This window comes from Actinia tenebrosa, unplaced genomic scaffold (assembly GCF_029948245.1).
Source record: "Actinia tenebrosa isolate PJP-AT-01 unplaced genomic scaffold, QUT_ActTen_1.0 PGA_scaffold12__29_contigs__length_12842862, whole genome shotgun sequence".
Taxonomy (NCBI): domain Eukaryota; kingdom Metazoa; phylum Cnidaria; class Anthozoa; order Actiniaria; family Actiniidae; genus Actinia; species Actinia tenebrosa.
This window is the reverse complement of record NW_028292572.1, coordinates 12,671,072-12,694,860: the sequence shown is the minus strand read 5'-3', so window position 1 is coordinate 12,694,860 and position 23,789 is coordinate 12,671,072. Positions and strand designations below refer to the sequence as shown.

General features: G+C 35.9%; 4 protein-coding genes across 6 annotated transcripts; 2 read left to right on the top strand and 2 right to left on the bottom strand.

Moving 5' to 3' along the window:
- The first annotated feature begins 65 nt into the window (after nucleotides 1-65).
- On the top strand, nucleotides 66-5,599 carry LOC116303091 (TELO2-interacting protein 1 homolog). 2 transcript variants are annotated; one of them, XM_031712546.2, is made up of 8 exons: nucleotides 66-1,387; nucleotides 1,489-1,694; nucleotides 1,829-2,195; nucleotides 2,307-3,007; nucleotides 3,083-3,322; nucleotides 3,527-3,700; nucleotides 4,166-4,471; nucleotides 4,911-5,599. In XM_031712546.2, exons 1-8 carry the CDS (start codon nucleotides 169-171, stop codon nucleotides 5,121-5,123), a joined length of 3,426 nt encoding a protein of 1,141 aa, XP_031568406.2. In that variant the 5' UTR covers nucleotides 66-168; the 3' UTR covers nucleotides 5,124-5,599. The 2 variants fall into 2 exon arrangements, with proteins under 2 accessions (XP_031568406.2, XP_031568405.2); XM_031712545.2 differs by having other exon boundaries at nucleotides 3,080-3,322.
- Nucleotides 4,840-6,590, bottom strand: LOC116303097 (tetratricopeptide repeat protein 33). Its single transcript, XM_031712553.2, has 5 exons — nucleotides 6,335-6,590; nucleotides 6,141-6,222; nucleotides 5,767-5,898; nucleotides 5,642-5,692; nucleotides 4,840-5,568 (listed from the first exon to the last, which is right to left on the bottom strand). The coding sequence occupies exons 1-5, from the start codon at nucleotides 6,562-6,564 to the stop codon at nucleotides 5,479-5,481; spliced, it is 585 nt and encodes a 194-aa protein (XP_031568413.1). The 5' UTR covers nucleotides 6,565-6,590; the 3' UTR covers nucleotides 4,840-5,478.
- LOC116303094 (SMC5-SMC6 complex localization factor protein 2) lies at nucleotides 6,575-18,427 on the top strand. Its single transcript, XM_031712549.2, has 11 exons — nucleotides 6,575-6,752; nucleotides 6,932-6,975; nucleotides 11,256-12,383; nucleotides 12,545-12,669; nucleotides 12,912-13,163; nucleotides 13,723-14,148; nucleotides 15,017-15,244; nucleotides 15,399-15,527; nucleotides 16,024-16,110; nucleotides 16,184-16,252; nucleotides 16,946-18,427. Exons 1-11 carry the CDS (start codon nucleotides 6,715-6,717, stop codon nucleotides 17,114-17,116), a joined length of 2,697 nt encoding a protein of 898 aa, XP_031568409.2. The 5' UTR covers nucleotides 6,575-6,714; the 3' UTR covers nucleotides 17,117-18,427.
- A 38-nt stretch (nucleotides 18,428-18,465) lies between these two features.
- Nucleotides 18,466-23,751, bottom strand: LOC116303093 (uncharacterized). 2 transcript variants are annotated; one of them, XM_031712547.2, is made up of 7 exons: nucleotides 23,193-23,751; nucleotides 21,580-22,983; nucleotides 20,618-21,018; nucleotides 20,196-20,482; nucleotides 19,070-19,258; nucleotides 18,868-18,994; nucleotides 18,466-18,604 (listed from the first exon to the last, which is right to left on the bottom strand). In XM_031712547.2, the coding sequence occupies exons 1-7, from the start codon at nucleotides 23,473-23,475 to the stop codon at nucleotides 18,590-18,592; spliced, it is 2,706 nt and encodes a 901-aa protein (XP_031568407.2). In that variant the 5' UTR covers nucleotides 23,476-23,751; the 3' UTR covers nucleotides 18,466-18,589. The 2 variants fall into 2 exon arrangements, with proteins under 2 accessions (XP_031568407.2, XP_031568408.2); XM_031712548.2 differs by having other exon boundaries at nucleotides 23,199-23,751.
- Between the last annotated feature and the right edge of the window lie 38 nt (nucleotides 23,752-23,789).

Here is a 23,789-nt window from a genome sequence, read left to right as displayed (position 1 = left end):
GGGATGCCTGTGTCGTTATTCTCTCATATTAGACTGGAACGACTAGTACTCAGTCCCTAAGCAATTTTCAAGATGGAGGAAAGGAAAGAGGAGGAAGAACGTGCACGACTTTCAGAAGAACTGTGATGTTTGAAGTGACTTAAAACGAAAAAAAAAAAACCCTTCATAATGAAAACTAACCCAAGTGATGTCTTCCAGAGACTCCGTCCAACATGCGTTAAACTGTCAAGTGAACCAACGCGTTCAAATGTACGAGAATTACGGAATGCTTTTGATGGGGTTGAGTCAAGCAGCCTTGCAAAACTCACAGAATATTTGCTTTTTCCATTACAACTTACGCTTCAAAGGAATGGAATTTCGAATGAACTCAAACAAGATGTGGTTGACTGTATAGAAGTTCTTTTACGTAAAGTAAAAGTTGATAAACTCAATGTTTTTGATGATTTGTTCAACTTGTTAACAGTCTCCCTCAGTGCTAAGGAGGCGGGAAAAGTAGCAAATATTTCGGAGGAACTGAAGCTTAGCATTATCCGTTGTTTGAACAGCTTGATTAACAGTTCAGGTCTAGTCATTCGTAGTGTGATATATCGTGATCGTTATCTTCCCTCTCTTGGCCATGCTGTGTCACTGCTACTCGCAATGGCTGAACAGGAGAAGGCAAGAAATCTACAGGTTGCTGCTTTGTCATGTCTAAGGAAAATTTCATTTTGTGATAGTCAATCTTTATCTGATTTAAGAAATGGGGATGAGGAGCAACATGATGAACTGGGAACTCCACCAGAAGAGCATGAAATGCTGGTTAGCGTATATGACAGTGCTGCTTCAACGATGGCATCATTTTTGCCAGGAATATCTATGGCTTTGACTAGAATAATATGTGGTGACCCAACTCAAGGTCATGTTGTACTTTCATCTTCCATTGATATTTTTGGTGATTTGGTTTCCATGGTGATGAACGACAGATACATGGATGAATTAGATAATAGTGAAGATGGCATCTTATCCAAATTATCTGCATTAGTAAAACTACAAGCAGGAAGTGAAATCAAGGAGCACCAGGAAAAAACTGAGATGTATCAAAAGGAGCAGCCAACAAAAACCCTTAAGGTTAATCTCAATGAGGAGTGGTTTACTACAACTGCAATAAAACTGCAAGTGCTTATTGAGAAACTTACTTCAGCTTCTATTAGTCATTCAAACTGGAGAGTTCGTCTGTCAGTGGTAAAACTATGTGAAAAGATTCTTTCTAACTGCACAAAGTCAATGCCAAAAAGTACTTCCCTTTTGGTTGACATTTTGGTTGGCTTCCTTGAAGATGAATACTCTCAGGTTTCAACGGAAAGTAAAGCAGTACTGGAATATATGTCAAAAAATGAAATTAAAAATGGTAATGTATTGTTACTTATATGTACATATATTGGTTACCCATTTGATACTGTATTATTTAGTGTTTTAAATTTAATGCTCCTTATTAATTGCATTTTTCAGAACAAACATCATTTTCATCAGTTTTAGAGGAAAATCTCCATTACCAGCTGACAGCACTTCCAAGAGTTATGAGAACAGCAGATGATGAGAAAAAGCTCAGAACCTTAAATCTGTTGAATGGTTACATAGGTCTCCTTGGTGATAGATTCAGCTTGTTGTTAACATCTACCTCTCATCTGAAGAGACTTTCTCTTGCTTTCATACAGGTACAGTACAAATTTCTCTCTGTTTTTTCTTCTCTTTCTTGATTCTTGATTCTTGTGAGCCAATTCATCATTTCTAAACCCTTGAATGCACTGTAGTTATTTGTAAATAACAAACTTTGGTTTTCTTGTTAAAGGTACTTGAACTAGATGTGTCCGATGTTGGCATTGTTGAGAAAAAAACATCACCTATGCATGAATCAGCTGTAATACCTTCAGACACTCACGGCCAGAACCCACTCTCCTTTCCTGCTGGAGAGGTTACTGCAGATCAATATCCACGATACCCTTTCAGACATTTTACTGATGATAAAATAAGAAATGCCCTTTGTCATAGCTGCAACTTACTTGGTTGTCATGGCAACCTTGCTCTTCTTGTGGACCACTTTCTTGATTTATTTCAAGAATCAGAAATACACAGGAAGCAAGTCATTTTAATTCTAAATGAGATCATCCTTGGCTCTACTCAAAGAGAGAAGAAATTTGAAACAAAGTCTGGTTCAGGTAGGGTTCTTTGCAACAATGAATTTCCCAATGGTGTGAATTTTTTTCTGCCAAAAAATATTACCAATCAACTGTACTCTAAGAGTAAATGTACCCTTCTTCTCTTTTTAGTGACAGAGGATTTTACAAATTTCCGCAATACTTTAAAAAGTCTTGTGGAGATCCTTCTTTCAATGTACACCTCAGAGAAAAACTGGAATTTGTGTACCTCCAACTCAATAGAGACTGCAGAGTACACTGGCATTACACCTGCTAAGAATAACACCCTTCAAGTCAGTCGAGAACCTAGATCAATACATGCTTTATCCTACAAGACTCTCAACAGCAACATTTTCTTGACATGCTTACTTCTGGAAGGAATTGGAGTTTTTGCATGCGCCCTTGGTCCGGATTTCGACATTTTCCTGATAGAAACGCTTTACCTTGTGCTATCAAAACTTGGTGACAGCAATGCAGCAGTCAGCCGATCTGCATATGGGACTCTTGTTTCTATTTGTCAGAGCTGTGGATACTCTTCAGTAGAGGAACTTATAACTCAAAATGCAGATTACTTGGTTAACTCTATTGCAAAAGACTTGAAGTATGTGTTCATCAATCAACAATCACCTCGTGTATTGCAAGTTATGTTACAGTACAGCAGTCCAGAAGTACTTGCTATTATTGAAGATACTTTGAACGATATATTCACTGTTTTAGACTTGTATCCAGACCAAATTATGATATCTTTGGTGAAGGTCCTCAATACTTTGGTGTGCTCACTTCATAAGTGGTTTGCAGGTTACAAGAGTAAGCAACAACAAGCTGTTAAAAAGGTATTATTTGAATGAAGGATTTAAGGTAAAGCCCTAATCTTCTTTTAATTGTTTTCACATCTTTTTTTGTAGCAGCTGATACCCAAAACTCATTGTAGTGAAGAAAAACTCTTTCTCAGGCTGAAGGAAGATGATTTTGTTCAAAAAGTAAAGAATAATCTGCAACAATACATCAAGCGTAAGCGCATTGTTTTAGGTGAAGCCGACATTGAGGAAGAAGACGCTGCTCAAGATAACAAAGAATCAGAGGATGAGGATTTGTATAGTACAGATGAGAAACCTAAACTTCCTTTACATGCTCGTTATGCTACGCAGGTAAGATATAGACACTGTGGTTAGATAGAAGAACTATTGTTAGTAATATGAGCTCAGAAGTAGCCAATTGGCAAGAAATGTTGACTTGTTTCCTTGGAAGGTGGTGGTATAGTGTAGAATACTGTACTTGTTTGCTGCCTGTTGAGGTTTTAGAGCAGCCCTAAAGATTTATGTTTGATTTCTGTTTTATTCTCACCACACTAGGTTCTGGAGAAATGTATCCATTTCTTGTCAAACAGTTCTTTTGTGTTACGTATTTTGGTTTTGGATACAGTGTACCATGGGGTTCTAGCTCTTAAGGAAAGGGAGAATGACTTGCTTCCAATGATACACCATTTATGGCCCCCTCTAATGAATCGGCTCAATGACAAAGACCAGGTAACTAATAATAATTAGCTAAGTACTATTTTCTACTTCACCAAAAAAATGATAAATAGGATTGAGCAGTGGCATTTCCACAGAGTGGCTCTTCATCCACTGAAGTGCAATTGGAATTTAGAAGTTCCTTTTTTTGGAAAGGGGAAAACCGGAAAACCTTTGAAGCACAGGACAGAACCAATACGGCTTGAAGACCAGGCGGACTCAAACCTGGGTCGCATGATGAGAGGCGACCACTTTAACCAGTATGCCAACTGTGCTTTACTGGCAATAGCACTACAACTCTTCCTAGTGCTACTACTTCTAATAACAATAATTATAATTATAGACCCCTGGATAACTCACTATAATGAATTAACATGTCTTGTTATTACTATAAAACATAAAACTGTGTCATTTAATTGAGAGGGGAAACATTGCAAAAAGACCAAGATACAAATATTTATGTCAGAACATTTTCCACAGGTGGTGGTTATTAAGGCAATAGATGTCATTACTACAATGGCAGAATGTTCAGGAGACTTCATGAGAAGACGGGTTATAAAAGATGTTATACCACGGCTCTTGACATACCTCAACAAACAAGCTGAAGTTAGTGTTAAAGCTGGTCCAGTCTACACTCATTCTCAGGCCTATAAACTTCAAGTTGCCTCTCTTAAAGGACTGGGACGACTATGTAAGCAGTTAGAGATCAGTGAGCTTCAACTTGATGCTGCAGCTTGTGTGTGTTCCCTGTATCTGAGCTGTAGGCAGCCGGTGGATCTTCAGCAGGTATAGTAATATCAACAAACAGTCAGCACAAATTTCTTATGCTTGTGTTGATAAGTTGCATTAATTTGCATCAAGCATTAATGCAAGTTCATATTACACTCTCACTAACTTGTTCTCTTATTGTATCTACAATGAACAGTCTCTCTTTTCCACCCCATGTTAGTAGGGGTTTTTTGCTGTCTTGGATATGTGGAGAATGAAGGTGGCACTTCAAACTTGCCTTGAATCCCCTCGCAAAGAGAGGGCCTTTTAACAAAATAATACACACAGAGAAATTCTTAGCATTGTATTATTAGAAGATATATGATATTAATGTTGATTCTGAGTCTTCATAATCTCAGAAAGAATAATACATTGCAATATGCGAATAATGAAACTATTAATGGTTTATTTTGATTGTAAAAGGCAAACAAACATTCATGAAATATTTTGTCTTTAGATTGCTTTGCAGATATTTGAGATATTTTTCACTTTGGAACCAGATGTTATGTGGCTTATTCTCAACAACATGTTTTGTCCTCAAGTACCTCAACCTCCCCATCCAATGTTTGCAGAGGTTAAGCTTGCAGGTGTCAAACCTGAATGTAAAGAATTTGCTTCAAACATCACTTCTTTGCTTCGTAAATTAGAAGAGTATCCAAACCCTGAGTGACATGCAAGTTTCCTATTGAGAACAACCAATAAATGCTTGTAGACATTCTAATAAATATTGTTCTATTCTTTGATTTTTGGAAAGAAACACATTGTAATATTTTATAACTGTATGATTCAATGCATTCATGATATTTATATCAGTTTTTGTGTCTTCTTAAAGGAATTTGTTCTAAAACAAGTAATCTAGTAGTTCTAGCTGTGCTGAACTGTCTTCACGCTTTCTATTTTGAAAGCAGAGAGAGTTCCTATTTGTCTTGTAGCTTCGCAGTCTCCCAACAGTGACTTGAAGTCTTACTTTTTTCACTAAATTACCGACATGTGAATGTCATTCATATAGCTTGTGCTGCACCACTTTATGTGTTTTCCTTTGCTGCCATAAGTTTGTCATGTGTTCTTGCTTTTTCTCGTATTTTAACTGACCAAATCAGGTCTTCCTTCAGTAGCTAAAATAAAGATTGAGATCGTAAATTAGAACAGTGCAAACATTCATGAGCATTCGGCTAAACTTTTTCTTACTTCTAAATCATCTGGTCGTAGGTGAAATGCTTTAGAGAAATTCTTGACTGCCTAAAAATGTTAAAATAATTAAAATAAGTTAGTTTTGGTGTAATCAAGATACCACTGACTGTCCATCATCTTACCAAATCAAACTCTCCAAATTTAAGCTGAGCTCGTCCAAGTGACTGATATCCAACAGGCCATCTAGGATTTAACTCCACTGCCTTTTCGCCTGACTTGATTGCTTCAAATGTTTTATCTAAATGTAAGAATACCTGACATGGGAAAGTACAATTCTCAAAAAAAAAAACATTACTCTTATCAGGCATTGGGTCAGTAACCTATATCCACACCCCAACTCCTCTGAGACAGGAAGAGCTCTGCACAACATCCCGCCTACCCCCCCCCCCCCCCCTCAATACTAAGAGCTAGGGGGAGCTCTGCACTGATAATGGGAGGAGCTCAGAAACCAGAGAGAAGAATCAGACTATTGGTATTTCTTTCAGATAGCCATTACCTGAGATTTCATTTCATGAAGTTTTTCGTCATTTGGAATTAAAGTGAGTGCATCATTCCATTTTCGTATTGCTTCAGAGTATCTGCATTTATCGATAACGACAAATTACATCAAGTTCAGTCTACATAGAAACAACACTATCAATACTTTATATATGAGAACAATTGCCTTTAATGATTATCTATTATAATTACCTTTTTTGTTCAGCAAAAGCAATGCCCTCTTTGGTCAACCTCTTGCTCGTCGACTCTTTGTCCTCTACTCTCTCCTTGGTTTGTGATCGCTTACACAACAAACTCGAACTTTGCTCTTCTTCCTTTTCAGAAGAATCTTCCCCGTTTTCCTCACTTTCAATAAATGCAGCAGCTCGTTTTCGAGATAAATTATGAGGAGTTTTCTTTTTCCAGCCAAAAGTGGTCGCCATCTTGAATGTTATGGAACACGCAGTCTTTGTGTCCAGCTGTAACAACAATATGCGCGTGCGTAATAAGGCCTTATTTTCGCGCGTTTAAACTAAGTCAAAATAACAGAAAAGCTCGTTATAGCGATAAATGAGCTATGTGTGGCAGGAAATATGAAACGAAAGCATCCACATAATTCTTCAGGAAAAGGGTAAGTAAATATTGAAGTGTGAGTGCGAATAATTTAGCTGATGCATGAGAAGGAAGACCAACATGAGGCTGAATGACACAATACAATACATGCAGTGCACTGCAAGATGCAGTCGAGGTTAGATCTTCAATCATTGAAAAGTTGAGCTTTAATAATACTTATTTGTATTTAAATTAAAGGTGTCAGATAATATCCAAATTCTTCAAGACTTCGTCATCTCAAGGTAATGTGACAAATAATACACTGACTAACAAATACTGCATAAAGAATGACAGCAGATTTTCCTCGATAATTTGTGTAACTTAAGTATTCATCTTCATTGATTTTTATCATTCACTATCAATCTCTATCGATTTTCATCGATGTTATACGCAAAGACACAGTTATTGTGCAAGCATAGACCATAGTTTCAGAGACACATGTTGTTATATTTACAAGTTCAAATACACTGATCCAGTAAACATGGATCGAGCACTGGTGATGACCAATGAAATCTAGTTCCTTGCTTCTTCAACACCAAGAATTCTTTTCCTACCTTGACGAAAAAAGCGATCCTCATGCACTTATGATAGCCCTTCACAACACACTTTACGACGACCGTTTTGGGAAGTTGATGAAATTCACTGTCGTTGCTGTGCACTGCAGTTTTGTGCGTTTACAGTAACCAAATTCTTTAGATTGATAAGAAATAAATCAAATTCAATATTGATCTTTAGATTGCTTATCACATTAGGTTCAGATTCCCAGCCAGCTGGTCAGGGTAGTATCACTTTCCCCAATGAAAATTGATAAGGATCGATAACATTCAATTATAATCGATTAATCAAGGGAGCTTGGGTTGTGAGTATCAGTTTCTATTGATTCCTGATAGCTATCAATATTAATCAAATGATCATTATCAATTAATTATCTATGATTTCAATTTCATTAGTTTCTGTTTGATTTTTAGCTCGTGAAGAGCTATCGAAGTGGCTAGATTTCACATTTTTCGGATAACGCTTCTCAGCATTTTGTTTTGGGTAATTCCCGTAACCATGGAATCCATTTTATTTGCCAAGTGATGTCACTGGAAGACTCCACGCACCTTGTTTGTAGAGGAAGGCATTTTGGATTTTCAATTACTTCATAATCAGCAGCATATTTTGAGTACAGTGAAACCCCTCTATATAGGACCCTCAGTATACCGGAATTCTCTCTAAACCGGACAAACGTTTTGGTCCGAAAATTTTTCCCATATATCTTTTGTAAAATAAACCTCAGTAAACCGGAACCTCTCTATTCCGGAAACCGGACAATAATTTCGGTACCAAACGCTATTTGACAATAGAATTCAACCCCGCTAGTCCGGAAGAACGTACCTTTGTTTCGGAACTACCGTCACTAGCGTATTTGCGGGTGTATAAATTGAGTCTACAGAGACAACTTCTAAACTCACAAAATCATTGAGAATTTTCTTTAAATAGTAAATCTTGTTCACAAATAGACATATAAAGACTTTTTAATTGTTTTCAATATATAAATGTTCAAACAGAATGCATAAGGAAGGTTTAGTATTGTTGAGAAACACTAAAGATCGAATGATTCGCGAAGTTGCGGCCGCCATGTTTTTTCATGTCACATGGGTTTGGTTTCATTCCCAGTCCATTTTACCGGGGATTTTGTTCAGATCGTATTTAGAATGTTTCTTCTTGGCATTCTTTTGAAAAAAAGTTAAGAAATTTGCTTAGTTTTTGAACTTATTGTTGATATTTTTACTTGAATTTTTGTTTACGTGTTTGTTTATACTGACGCCAAACGATTAGACACAAACAAATTTTCAATAGGTGTGATATCGCACCTATTCAAATCGAAAACAAAAGTAATTTGCAAAAACCTCAGTATACCGGAACCCCCGCTAAACCGGAAATTTTTATCGGTCCCAGCACTGTCCGGTATAGAGGGGTTTCACTGTATTCTTAGTTTACTTTATACTTTTTATTGGATACGAGATTGTCGTTTTTATCATTAAGTTGGAAGAAGAGTCCGAAAACAGCCTGGTTTGTCATATATTGGATCGATTAGACTCAGTCCAGATAATCTCAATCGTAGCAAAATTTTGTAACCAGAAATTGGAAAAGAAAGGATTGGACCCAATCAGAAGCCAATAATTTGATTGATAAAAACAGTTTGTTTGCACAAAACATAACTCTGACTATCACCTTACTCAGGTCACAATACCCTCAATGAAATGAGTCGCCAAGACTTGGTGTCACTTAGTGTCATTTGTTATCATCTTAGTTCATTGGTACTCAAAAAGCTTCAGGAGCTTACCATGGGTTACCTTTGATTATCAATTAGTAGGGTGGGGGTCTAATATAGAGGCTTAACACCATCAAGTGATGGTAGCCATGACAGGCGGCAGGAACAATTGAATCTGATCTAATCTGATTAAGGTGGTTGGGTACACTATTTATAACTGACCGCATTAAGCTTGTTTATTCGCTTCATTTACATGTATAATGTTGCATTTATTTGATTACCATGAAAATTTCATCAAATGTTAGACAATAATTTTGGTGCATTACTGCCTACTATATGTGAAATCGTTAACCTGTCACTTCAAACTGGTGTTGTTCCATCTTCTCTTAAAGTTGCTGTTTTAAAACCGTTACTGAAAAAACCATCTCTTGATCATGAAATTTTTGGAAATTATCGCCCTATCTCTAATTTAAAGAATATCTCCAAGATTATTGGAAAAGTCGTTTCCCTTCAGCTAAATGATTATCTGTCTCTGAACAATCTCCATGAACCATTGCAGTCTGCATACAAAACATTTCATAGCTGTGAAACTGCTCTTCTTCGAGTACAAAATGATATCCTCCACTCCATTGACAATCGTTCTTGTGTTGCCATGCTACTCTTGGACCTATCTGCTGCATTTGACACAGTTGATCATCAAATTCTTCTAGATCGTCTCCATACAAAATTTGGCATTTCTGGCATAGCTCTTCAATGGTTTAAGTCCTACCTCACTGATCGCTTTCAATTTGTTTCCATTGATGATTTTTCTTCTGAAGCCCTTCAACTTGATTGTGGCGTACCTCAAGGTTCTGTACTTGGTCCTTTGTTGTATCTCCTTTATACTTCTCCAGTAGCTGATATCCTCCGAATACACAGAATGTCTTTCCACCTTTATGCTGATGACACTCAATTATATATTCCTTTCTCCTGTAATGATGATTTGTCCCTTAATGATTCCATGAATCTGATTGAAAACTGTCTATCTGATATTGATGCTTGGATGACTACAAATAAATTGAAACTAAATAAAGGCAAAACTGAATTCCTGTTATTTTCTTCAAAGCACAGCCCACAGTTAACTCTTCCTTCTCTTCAATTTGGTTCTGATGTGATAATGCCCTCAATGCATGCTCGGAACATTGGTGTCATATTTGATACGCATCTTACTTTGGTTCGTCATGTGAATAATATTTGCAAGTCTTCTTTTTATCATCTCAGAAACATTGCTAAAATAAGAAAATACATCTCTTTGAAAACAACTGAAACTCTCGTCCACGCGTTCATATCCTCCAAACTCGACAACTGTAACTCTCTGCTCTTTGGCTTACCAAACAAACTCTTAGATAAACTACAATCTGTACAGAATGCTGCTGCCAGAATAATCACTCTTTCCCATAAACATGACCACATTACACCTATCCTCGTTAATCTGCATTGGCTACCAATTGAATCTAGAATCAAATATAAAATCCTATTACTTACTTTTAAAGCTCTTCATGGCCAATCTCCTATCTATATCCGGGAACTCATTTCAGTGTATAAACCGAACCGTAATCTTCGTTCTGCATCACAAGTTCTTCTATCAGCACATTCTTATAATCTTAAATCTTATGGTCATCGCTCCTTCTCTGTGGCTGCTCCTGAACTCTGGAACTCACTTCCAATATCTCTCCGAAATGCATCAAGTCTTGCCTCATTCAAAACTGAACTTAAAACTTATCTCTTCAAATTAGCATATTCTTTGTAAATTATTTTATTTTGTCGTTGTCTTTGTCGTTTGTTTACTAGCGCTTAGAACAGATTTGTATTTGCGCTTTATAAATAAATATTATTATTATATATTATTATTATATTATTATTAATTGAAGTTTATAATAGTTAATTTTGTTTTGAAATAACGTTAAATGAATCAAAGTTACAAGGAAATATTCCCTCGTTTTATTTTTAAATTGCTTCATTTACACAAACATATGACTTACAAGATATCAAAGTTTAACAAAATTCTGTGGCACAGATTTTGAGAAAATAATGCAGACATTTTATAACCTTGATTTTGCTCACTTTTCATACACAATACGTTTAAATATGTGGAACCAAGTGACTTTTCATGCAAAACAGAATCAATAGTATGAATTGTGTTTATAGAGCTTGCACCAACAAACCAACCCATTGGACATTTTTTGTCTTTCTTGGTACTAATTTATTTGATGATTAATTTTACAGATGTGAAAGAAGCTAGTAAAAAAGATACAGATTTATTTGTGGTATCCAAAGTGAGTCTTGCTGTACCAGTATTACAAAAACTGACCAAACTGAGAGAAAGTCTTAGTAGAAGAGCACTTTATGCTGATCCTGTTTGCTCCTATAGCAATGAAAAGAATAAAAAGATGGAAGAGTATGATAAAGTCCATCCAGAATACAAACCTGAATGTGCTTCAGATAATAATCCTAATAATAGAATAAGGAAAGCTGGCATAAAAGAATTGAGTGAATGTGATGCAGATAGGGATACAAATAGTTCATTGCAAGACAATACTGTATTTTCCATTTCAAGTGACTCTTCGCTTGAGAATGTGTCAAAAAGTCTAGGGTCTGACCAGACTCCAGTTGATATGGATACAGAAGAAGAATGTTTAATGGAAGATAAAAAGACTTGTGGTATTGAAGATGAATCAGATAAAGATGATCAAGATACCAACTATGTCACCATGTTAGACACAGAAATAAGCTGTGAAACTGAATCAAATGGTAACAATAAGAGCATAGACAAAGGCATTGATCAGAAACCTTGTATACCACTTCCTGGGACCGATGACTGTGAGAATTTTGATCAAGAAGAGGAAAGGAACAAAAATACTGATCAACCAGATGACATATTGAGAAATGTTATGGACAAAGGGCCAATCAAAATGGACTTGCATTCTTCTTCTTATAAGACACTAACAGACACTGAAGCTGCCTATGTTTCACCCTTTTCATGTGATACCTTGTACAGCCAAGGAAATGATGAACTAGGTTCTGATTCAGATGATGACTTACTGTCACCACCACCATTCCTATACGAGAAGACAGCAAAGCCCATTGTGCATACACCAGAAAAAATCACTACTCCTATGGGTGCAAGCCCAATGTCTTCACCTGTAAAACCTGTAAAAAATGTTATGCAGGAACTTGATGAACAGAATTACAGGTTTTCTGTTAATAAACTGTTGAAAGAGAAGAACAGAAAAGAAGTGAAAAATACGGCACTAACAAAGATTGAAGCTGATCTGGATGCTGGGATCAAGAAAGGAGGAATTAAGAATATGACTGATATGATTAGTGAAGATGAAACAGATTCAGAGGTTGACGGTGAGACAGAATCAATCCCATCTAATTATATATGATTATATCTATTTATTTAGATCAGTGTTCTCCCACTTTCAGTAACCTGGAAGTTCCATGGAATTCAGAGATTTTAATACTCTTGCTCACTATAATGTTGATATTGTCAATTATTCTATGCATTACAGATGGAAAGGATCTTAGTCAGTGCAAATTACCAAAGGAGGTATCAAAACATTTGGTACGAGTAAGCAACTTCTCAGAAGACCTTGTTGGTGAAGATATCTTCCCAATGCTGGATAACAAAATCCTGGTAATTATTAACTAAAAGGGGAAATGGCCAATATCTTTACTGTATCTTCCTATTTTATAAATGACATAGGTGAAGTTTGTACTGCAATTTCATCTGTATCTTTAATCAAAACAAGTTCACATGCTAACTTTAACAGGGTCATGTGGTTGAAAAGAGTGTTTTGGGGTGTGAGGTTTGATTATTTCAACGAGTTACATGCTCAACTGGAAATAGAGTAGTGACCTTTTCTTATTTCATTTCAGGAATATGAGATGCCTACCATAAACATTCCTCCCCCACTTAAAGAAGGAGACATATTCTGCTTGTTATCATCCAAACCTGATGAAATCAAGGAGTTAATAAATGGGGGATGGATTATGCAGTACTATCTCAAAAGGCCTTGTCCTGATCCTGTAGCTGAATGGGTCTTCCAAATCATGTGTTTCTGCCCAGATACATTTGTTAGTAGTCAATGTTTTAAGACTCTGTGGGCTCTGTTGAGGGCTGGTACTGAGGTGCGTTAGGTCAATAAAAGCCTTTTTTATATAGGGGGGTTTGGGAAATGATAATAATGGGAAATACATATAACACATTTCAAAGATGTCTTAATGTGTTTTACATTTGTAATTGTATTAGCAGCCATGCAGCCTACAACCATGAGTGAACTGTTAATATATTAGTATTATGCCTCCAAATGGGATAGCAATTGAACCAGGAGACAACCAAGCTTTTACTCTGCAGCTCATTTGGTAGCTCTGATATGTCTGGTTTTCAAACATTTTATAAACTGGTGTTCTTTCCTACAATATATGCTGTATTTGGTGAAAAGCTTACAGCACAAACATGGCAGCAAGGCATAAGCCTGACCAATCTTGTTGCATGAGAATTTACTCTATCAAATCAACTACCCCTGAAACACAGACATGCTAAGGTTACAGCACTGCCAAACCAATCACATTGCATAAGTAAAACATTCACTCAATCAAAGTCGCAGTGAGACACACATACTGGACCAAGCTGTTTACAATCATACAAAAACTGCTCTAATGTCAATGTTTTCTTTCTTTTTAATAGGAACAAGGTGGAGTACCAAAGGGAGTGAGAGGTATGACATGGGTACCAAGCATCAAGAATATCATCCTTGTCTTACAGCACTATGGAGCCACAATAGAATCTATTACACCAAATGAACTGAAAACAGCTGGGATTTGTCCACCAATACATAATGTGATGAAAAGAGAAGGAGAAACCTTTGATATTTCCAAGTCGACTAGATCTTGTAATCCCCAGCTAGTATTTGTAATGGGACAATTGATTCAGTTTCTGACTCATTGTTTGCATATGGCTCCCCTGAAGTTCACAGTCAATGATCTTCATCTTCTTCTAATGATCTCATGTCGGCTATCACTTGACCTTAGGCTGCAAGAATTCCTTTTTGATATGGAAATGTTAATTTTTGAAATCTTAAATTCCTTTGGGAAATCTCAATGGGAAGAACAGGTGAGTCCTTTTATGATTTAAACCTGTCAGACAGATGTTTCAAATACCAACCCCCACCTTCCCCTGTAGTGACCTGATTAGAAAAATGAAGGGAGGATCCTAGTCATGCCTTTTAGGGTTACAGATCTGGTACCTCTTAGGATATCACAAACCTAAAAGTGCCACAAGAGAGTAAGCCCAGTACCTCTTAGGGTGTTTGTCAGGTAATAAGACAAACAAGATTTGATAACAACAGCTGAAATCAGGCCTGTCACTAGGACCTTGAAAGTCTAGGTTTGTTTTTCTACCAATCTTGCTGTCTTTAATTATGACATTTGTGGTGTAGCAATGAGAGCACTTGCCTCTTGCCAATGCAACCTGGGTTCAATTCTTGCACTCTTCATAATATGTGAGTAGAGATAAAAGGGTAAATTATACACCGTGAAAAGATGAAAAAACTTACTGACGTTTCGGACGCTAGTCCTTTGTCAGAATTAAAGAGAAAGAGGTGGTAGAAAGAAGTGTTTATATAATTAGAATAAGACAAAAGAAACCAATGAGAATAAGGTGGTCAAGAAAAGGAAAAAGACAAAAGTGTTCATTAATCTCGTTGGGACTAAGAGTGCCCATTAGGTGAATAAGCCGCATTTCTTTGGTCTTGCCACAATCATTGTTGCCGTTAATCAAGGATAGAGTTGTTTGTTGATTTTTGCCTGTGCTTCAAGGTTTTATATGGGTCCTCCAGTTTTCGTCCCTCCACAAAAAATAAATTTCTAAATTCCAATTGGATCTAGATAGGGCCTGGATGAAAATTACTCTATGTAATTCTAGTTACCCTGCCAAATTGTGTATTCCTTTAATAAATCATGATATTCATTTTATTTTACAGGTAAAGGAATTGCCAATGTTACTTGTACATTTGAGCACCAATCACCAGGACCTGCTGCACATTCTACATGTAGTACCACTATCAGAACGAGGCTGTCAACTCAGAAAGTTGACCTGTGTTATCCTAATCCATTATTTTGTAAAAGAATTCAGTTCAGAACATGCTATTTCTGACAGCACACAAAGAACTGAAATACTTCAAAGCATAAACAAAACAGCAACTTTTGAGGTTTGTTAAATAATGTTTATTTTTCTATATTTCCAGTACAAGAAGGCATGTTACACATTTGCCAAAGCTAACATTCATTGTGTATCTTGATTTTGGTTTTGCAAAGCTGCATTTTTCTTATGACCTCATGGTTTTTTATGCATTTTTCCTAAAGGCTTTCAAGCTGTTGTCTCTGGTAGATGAAATACAACCAAAGCAAAACTCTAATTATCATCTACTTCATACTATTATATCTCTTTTTGATCTGGCTATTGGTAATGAAGACCATCCTTCATCAGAACAGGTAAAGATAATACCACTGCAATAAGATTACTGTTTCTCCCTGACATTTGAAATGAGTAAATAAATATAGAAATACCTAAGCATTAAAAAGAGATAATTTGCATTTACATTTGGAGATATTGAATTCCAGAAATAAATATAAAATGCCTAAAAACTAGATCACATTGTGCAAAATGAAAACATTGTCTTATTTATGTACTGTAAATTGCTTAGAAAAAAACTGTAATTTGATCAACAATTTAATATATGTAGGTATTCTGTTTACAAAGTATTTCTTCAAAACCGTTTCCTCGCATACTTTACCACACCATAAAAAACACAGACATTAATATGGTATGTTTTTTATTATACTCTCTTCACATTGTGCTGTACTTTGCATGGCAGGGGATGAAAAAGTAGAATGCTTTCTGCCACCACGCAATATCCCACTTTGCCACTTGATGTGCCTTGTGGGATATTTTTGTATTAATTTAGTAAAGTTTTTTTTTATTTTACAGGCTGAGCTTAAAAAGCTGGCTAATAGGCTCAGTAGGTTGAATGGTGACATAAAAGATCCTAGAGCAGCATACCTAGATAGGACAAAGGTTTGGCAGAATGTCTTCTTTATCAGTATTATCAATTTGGTGAATAATTTCCTAATGATTTTGTGCTTAACAGGTAAAGGATTTATTAGTTAGAATGGTCAATAAAATACACTTTCTCGTGCAAGCTATCAAACCAAAAGAGGTAAATAACCTTAGTTTATCATGTATTGATGTCCATTATGATATAAACTCTCAGAACATTTCATTCTATCTGTGCCACAAGTGCTGGAAGTGAGCAGAATTGTTTAATATGCATTTTACCTCTTATTCACTGCTTTGATGCTTAGTCAAAACTCAAAACCATCATACTTTTCATTGCATATCTACAGTATCTATATGTAGAACAGAAGTAAAAACAATTTTTTTTTTAATTAAGTGTATGTTATCATTGTATTCTATTCATTCACTGCTTAATTAAGGTGACTGCCTACTTTTGAGCGTTCGATTTGAGCCCATGATGTGCGTGTGCTCAAAAACAGCTGCAAAATCTACAAGATTTTATTGAAGAACCATACACGTTTTGAGCTTCAACGGTGCAAAACCCTCAAATTTTGCATGGGACTCTCTAGTTTTTAATAGCTCATTAGAAAAAACTAGCTCATTTGCAAATGAAAAAACAGCAGTACTTTCCACAACAGCATTTTTGTATAAATGAGTAGTCTTTAATTTACGTCATCTCATTTGCATATTGATATTTTAAATGTTTACATCTTTGTAAAGAAAATTTGACATACAAAAATACTGCAACCATACTACTACACTATTCACATATAAGTGATTTTGAAAAGGAATTTTTCTTCAATATACACTTTAAATGATACAATTCTCTTTACAGCGAGAAGTAACAGAGTACTTTGAAACAAACAGTTCTGAATATGAAGTGCATACTTTAGAAGAAACATTGCTGGATAGTCCTGTACCAGAAGAAGCTGAAAGTATATCAAGTCCAGGGGAGTATAGTGATGCTAGTAGTGACAAGGAAACTAATGACCGAGTGAAACAATAACATTAGCTTTTTAATTTCAAGGACCCTTGTTTTCTCTCTTTTGTAACGCCACATTACTATTCAGTGATGACAATGATGGTTTTTTTGCATTCATTGTTAAATGATGAAGGGTTATGGAGTAAATTCAACATGATGCTATTTCAAGCTTTCAAAGTTTAAAAAACACTAGGAGTGGTTTTACTTGGCAATGAAAGGATAATTCCATTGTCTTCTTTGTTTTACTTATTGATACTTACTAATCATACAACTTCGTTTCATGGGCCTAGTAAAAGGTCACTCTTAGTTACCCAGAGTTTTCAATAGAAGCCAGCAGTATTTTGATTAAAGTTCCCCAAGATTTAGGGAAAACGTGAGAAAGATTTACTCGCTGTTCCCCACCTATTCATTATATTTTACTGCTTACTCAAGCTGGTATTGAAAACCTTGTGTACAGATGTATAATAATGACTGATGATGTTTGCATGTAGAATCAGAAAAGAACATTTATTATAACAGTTTTGTTTCTTAGATAGATAGATGTAAAGTTTTGCAACACATCCAAGTAGTTTGTCGTTTTTTATTGATAGAGGAAGGAGTAGTTACATCAAGTTATTTTGATTAAATAAGATATAGATGATTTTTTCCTCAAATACAAATCCAATAAAAATGTTATCATGATGATGAATGTGCTACAATAGTTACTGTGCTAGCATTCCTTACAATTTTCCTTTTGCATTATTTGCATTTAATCAAGATGGCTATTGTGAACAATCTGCACCATACGGTAAGGTGTTGTACCACTTAAAGACACCTTACTGTTATGTTATCAACCATTTACTGACACCTTACCGTTATCTTACTGACAACAAGATTTCAATGATAGTGTAGAATAGATGTCAAATACAGTGAGTTATAAAATTGAACTCTCGGTAAACACATTGTAATCCAAGAAAAGACATGAAAGTCCGTTCTTGTGCATGATAAAGAGATATTGAACTGCAGTTTTGTTAAAATTAGCGATCGTGAGTAAATATTGTAATGGTACTACTAGCAAATTGATCCAGTAGTACTAGTAACTCAAACTTGGCAAATATGGGAATGGTATCACCGGAAAATAAATTCAGTTACGAAACATTACCAACACTTTACTGTTACATTACCAAGCACTTACCGACACCTTACCGTACAGTGAGCATTGTTCACAATAGCCAATCAAGATTATGACTGTAATCTAAAACTGTTTTATTAAGAGCTCAAAAGTTAGTTATATTTTGATCTTGTTACATGTATCTTCAATTTTTAATGGCACAGAAAATTGACTTCTTAAATAAAGATGCCTCATGTTTGTCTTGATGTTTTATACTAAACTGCTGGCGTTTGGTTTTTATGCAGTAGTTGACCACCCAAAGCTTTCCATTTTGTCACTGACATGACTGATTCATGCTGATTACACATCTTATTATTTGCTTCAAGACTTTCCAGAAGATGCTGCCATTAGAAGTCATAGTACTTGAAAGATAAAAAAGGAAATGTTTAAGCAAATATGTCATGTATAGGCAGTTGTACAATATCAGTTCTTTAAGGCAGGAGAAAAAGCTATTTCATATTAAGTCCCCTACAAGGTGTAAAGTTCTGCTAACCAATGCTCAAAGTAAACCCCTAAGAAAAAATATCTATTATAATAAATGAGAAAGTATGACAGTGCAAAAATGAAGTTGAATATTAGGGTTAAATATACTCGGGTCAACAAAACGGTAGTGGATGACAATTACCTTAGTTTTGCCGCGGTATGTACCAGACATTGTCCGTGCCCTGTTTGTTGATGCAGGAAGAACAACTGGTTGCACAGTAGATGGTATACAGCTATCACTTGTATTACGACTTCCTGGTACCCATGCCCTATGACAAACCAAATAGTGACACCCTCAGTACTACTATTGGATTCTCAATGGTATAAACCAATCATGACCTTACCGCTGTTTTAATGTTGGAGGTGCTGGTTTTTTTCTTGGCTTTCCTTTATTTTCTGCCCATTTTTGAAATTCATCAGCATTTTTTATTGTCTTCTCATAGCTTTCTTCTTCTTTTTTTGCTTCCTCTACTTTTTCTTTCTTTTTCTTTTCTTTTAGCTGTTGTTTTAGCACAGTGTCTTTCTTTGATTTCCTAATGAAAAACATTCCATCAAGATTTCTTTTCAACATATTTGATGGCTAGTGTACATGTGCTATACATTTTTCAAATGAATATATATATTTAGCATATACCAACTTGTGTACTTCCTAAGAACGCGCACGCTCATTGGTTAATTGGAGCTGAATATTGTACGATATTCACCTCTGAATCTCGGAATATTGAGTCGGCAACAAAATGGCATCTGCCGGCAATCGTTTTGCTACAATTTCTGATGAAGAAATTGAAAAAATGAAAGTAAATGCCATTCCTATCAATACTAAAAAGGCAACGAAGTATGGCCTAAAAGTTTTGCCAAAGGTCTTGCTAAAAGTTTTTCAGGCAAACTAAAAGTTTCTGTTCGTTTGTTTTTATTGAATTATTGTATATAAAAATAAGTTACTCTGTACACAAGTTGGTTTAGAGTGAAGTCATTAAACCCGCGAAATAGAATTAGACTAACACACTTTAGTAGACCCTAATTCCATTGTTTTCTTTTGTGTCTATAGTGACTATTACACGCTGACTAATAATTGTTATTTCACGGGTTAAATGCCTTCACTCTATGCTAAAACAAATATTCGGCTCAGGCTCAGTGAATATGGAGAATATTTACCTTGCTGCTCAAAGACTCGTGTCATGGTAAATATTCCCCGATATTCACTTCACCTTTGGCGAATAATTGCTAAATGTATATATATATATATTTAAAACTGTTTAATTGGGAAATACACATACATGACAGAGCATGCAGTAATGGTGAAATAAAAAATCATTTGAAAAAGTAACTTCGCCACTACTTTATAAATAGTTTTATGTTTACTCCCTGGGCATCCCATATTTATGATGGCTGTGGTGTCTTTATGAGGGTCTATTTTTAAGGGGGAGATTATACTACTTCCATCACCAGTAGGTATTATTGTTCACTTACCAATTTTCAAAGGATTTTTTAGAAGACATTGTCTTTTCAAGTTTTTCTTCCTCGTCTTTCTTCTTTTTCATCTTCTCTTTATTCATCCTTTCCTTATGTGTCTCTTTTATTAATGCATCTTTTTTACTTTTCCATGATTCAAAATATTTCTTACTATCTTTTTCTTTCATTCGTCTTTCAAGCTCCATTTTCTCTTGCTCTTCTTTTTGCTTTGCTTTTATTTTTGCATACTGTTCTTTTAATGTTTCTGTTTTGTGTTGGGTCCAGGATTGAAATGCAAGTTGTGCCTACAGAAAAGATAAGGTTATAGCATTGGTCAACTCCAGGATTAGATTTTGGGGATTTCAGAACAGTCATTCTATTCTGATTTGATAAAAACATAACCAACAAGAGAAGACGCAAACAACAGGTTGAGTACTTACACTCTTTTTTCTCTCTTCCTCTTCTTTTATTTTCTCTTGCTCTTTCTGTTTTTCTAATGCCTTCTTGGACAGTTCTTTCTTGATAGTAACTGTCTTTCTTGATAGCCAGTTATCATAGACTGTTTGTCGAATGGTTTCTGTATCAAGACTGTTCCTTCTTTGAGTTGGACTTTCATCTTCATCATAATTTCTGTAATCAGAGTCTCCTATTCTATAAAGATTTGTTAAAGAGGAAGACTTCTGTCTCCAGACTGATGGCTGGAAGGGATTATCCAAGTCTTGGTCGTCTGTATGTCTCAAAGTTTGCCTAAGATGGGGTGATCTTGTCATTTCTTCAATTCCTTGGTCTGCTTTCATAGGACCTTTCTTGGGTGTCGTGGATGATCGAGGTCTTAGTTGATCTAAAGCCCATCAAGAAAGTAAAAGTATAAGTTTTTGAGTTGTAACAGTGAACATGGACTGGCTATAGATGACAGCGACCACCCTCAGTGTCTGGCCTTTACTAATGATTTCTGATGAAGGGTTAGTCGTGGGATGGGTATGGGGATCTTATGGGCTTGGAAATTGTTGCAATGTACCTCGAAGGGGGACCTGAATCCTATTGTGCTGCGCTAGCCTGCCGGCAAAACCTCAAAATAAACATGAAGTCCAGAGCCTCTAAAAACCTTCTAAAAACAATTACAAGACTTCCATGCTCACCATTGAAATTTTCCTGTCAGTATAAGTTACGATATACAATCATTTCCTGTATTGATTTAGTTGATTGCATCACATATGTTGTAAGCACATGCTAGTATATCATATGGCAGATTAAACATGGAGTCCATAGTACACAGACTAGTCTAGTTTATGTCTTGAAACAATAAGCATGTAAACACTATAATAAATTATCATGATCATCTCACACAAAAACAACAATTGCCTGACCAGCAGACAACCCGTTATGGTCGTAGTAATATTACCTTTGCTATGCCAAAATTGTTTGTGATCTACACCAATCAAATCATTAGAATCTGGGATGTGCTCCTCAAACATATCTGTTATGTCTTCCTCTCTATCCCTACCCCAACCATTGCTTCGGGCTTTACTGCTACCAGGACGCTGAGGTGTGGCATTACCTCTAGCACGCCTGTCTCTATCACTTCGTTCTCTTGTAACACGCTGGTAGGAATCATAGTCAGTAGAGTTTAAATCTTTGTGGTTTAAAGTATTCTTCGAAGTATCATTCTGCCTATGTTGCTGCACATTCCCAAGTTCCCTCCGAGGCTTAGATCTTGGTGAAGGCTTTGGAACTTTGCTTATTTCTTTGTTATTGTTATCATCTATTGCTTTGGCACTGCTTGGTCTTTGTTTCTTAAACAAGTTCACTTTCTTTCCTACTGCTTCATCATCATCACTTTCATCTAGAGATGACCAGTCTAGGGTGTTTCCATCAACCTTGTCTTCAGTAAGTCCATTTTTACTCCTATTTGAGACTTGTCCTCCTTTATCAACTATTTTCATGTGTGTTTCCTCACCACTGTCATTATCATCTAGATAGTGCAATTTGGACTTTGATAACATTGACTTGGAAACAATTTCTTTTTCCTGTGATTCTAGTAAGTGTTCTTTTCTAGCCTTTGGAACAGGGACTTTTTTCAAATGTCTGCTTGTATCTTTATCAATTTCTATGTTTTCGTTATCCTCATCATCATTGTGTGATTTGTAATCATGTATTCCATTGTCTTGAATATGTCTTCTTGGTTTTGGTGCAGGTTTAACATAAGCAATATCTTCTTTATCCACAGATTCACCTAATTGAAATGATTTTACCTTTTTTCTTTCGTCTTGCCCTTTGTCCAGTTTGTTCCGTGAATATGAGCTTTCATCTGTTTTCTTTAAGATGGAAGTTGTGTGTACAATATCTTGGTCAATATACTCATCTTCCTCAGAACTTTCTTTCTTCATTTTTCCAGAACCCTTCTGAATGCTAGACTCTCTCACTTCCAACTGATTACTGATCTTAGATAGTTTATGGTTATCTGTCCTGCTATTGACAACAATATCATCATCATCGCTGTCACTAAAGTCATGTCGTGGTTTGCTCTTTCTTCTCATATCATATATATGCTGTTCATGGTGTGTACTGGCTGACTGCTGTTTTCTTGGAGTGACTTCAGGTTTTGATGATCTAGGACTTTCCTCTTCTGATTGAATATTTCCTGACATTTTCCTAGGTTGTGGTTTAGGTTTTGCTTTATGTTTGGGGTGGATGGTTTGATCTAACACATCTGTTGGTTGGTTTACTGATCTTGTTGTCAATGTTTTGAAGTCCCTGGTAGATGATGCTGATTTTAAATACCTTGGTACAGGACTGGGCTTCTCCACTAGTAAAAACATAACTCATATTATGATTTTGAAGTTTTTACAAATATATGGGATGCATAGTACAACGTCAGCACTAAAAGATCCACGTTAAGTGTATATATCATAAGAAACTGTTTCGAAACTGTTTCATAACTGTTTCATTAGAAACACCGACGCAATCCACGCTAGTGTTTACTAGCCATCATCTATATATCATAAGAAGACTTACCAACACCTTTACTCTTGACTTCAGACCGTGTTTGCAAAATATCATCTTCGCTATCAGATAGTTCACTTCTAAACATGTTCAGTAAATCATCGTCATCAGCATTTGGCTTCACGGGCTTTCTATTACTTCTACCCAAAGAGTTTTCTTCATCTGAATCGGACTGTACCGTCGTTGAATCGAAAGACACTCGTTTTGTTGTGAAGCTCATCTTAGACTTGGCGTTTTCTTCTCCATCATAAACCGTTTGCTGCTTGATTAATGGCTTCTTTGAAAAGACACTCATATCATCCACTCACAGCTGAGAATTAAAACACTGAAACACATAATTTGAACCTGACGGTTGAAGTTTGAATATTTTGGTCGCCTTTTTTCATTTTTTTTCCGTGTAAATCTTGGGTTCTTGTTTCTCGTAATGCTCTCACACTTTGTCGTAAATGTAGGTTAGCCCTTATTTAACAGTTTTGTGGCAATATAGCTGAAATCAAGGCGTTCAAAATGCAGTACTTTGAATGTTATTATAATGTAATGTATTCATGTCACTTTAGCAACACAAAACAGTCAGGCGCTTGATCTGTACTGCACATGTACTACTGCGCA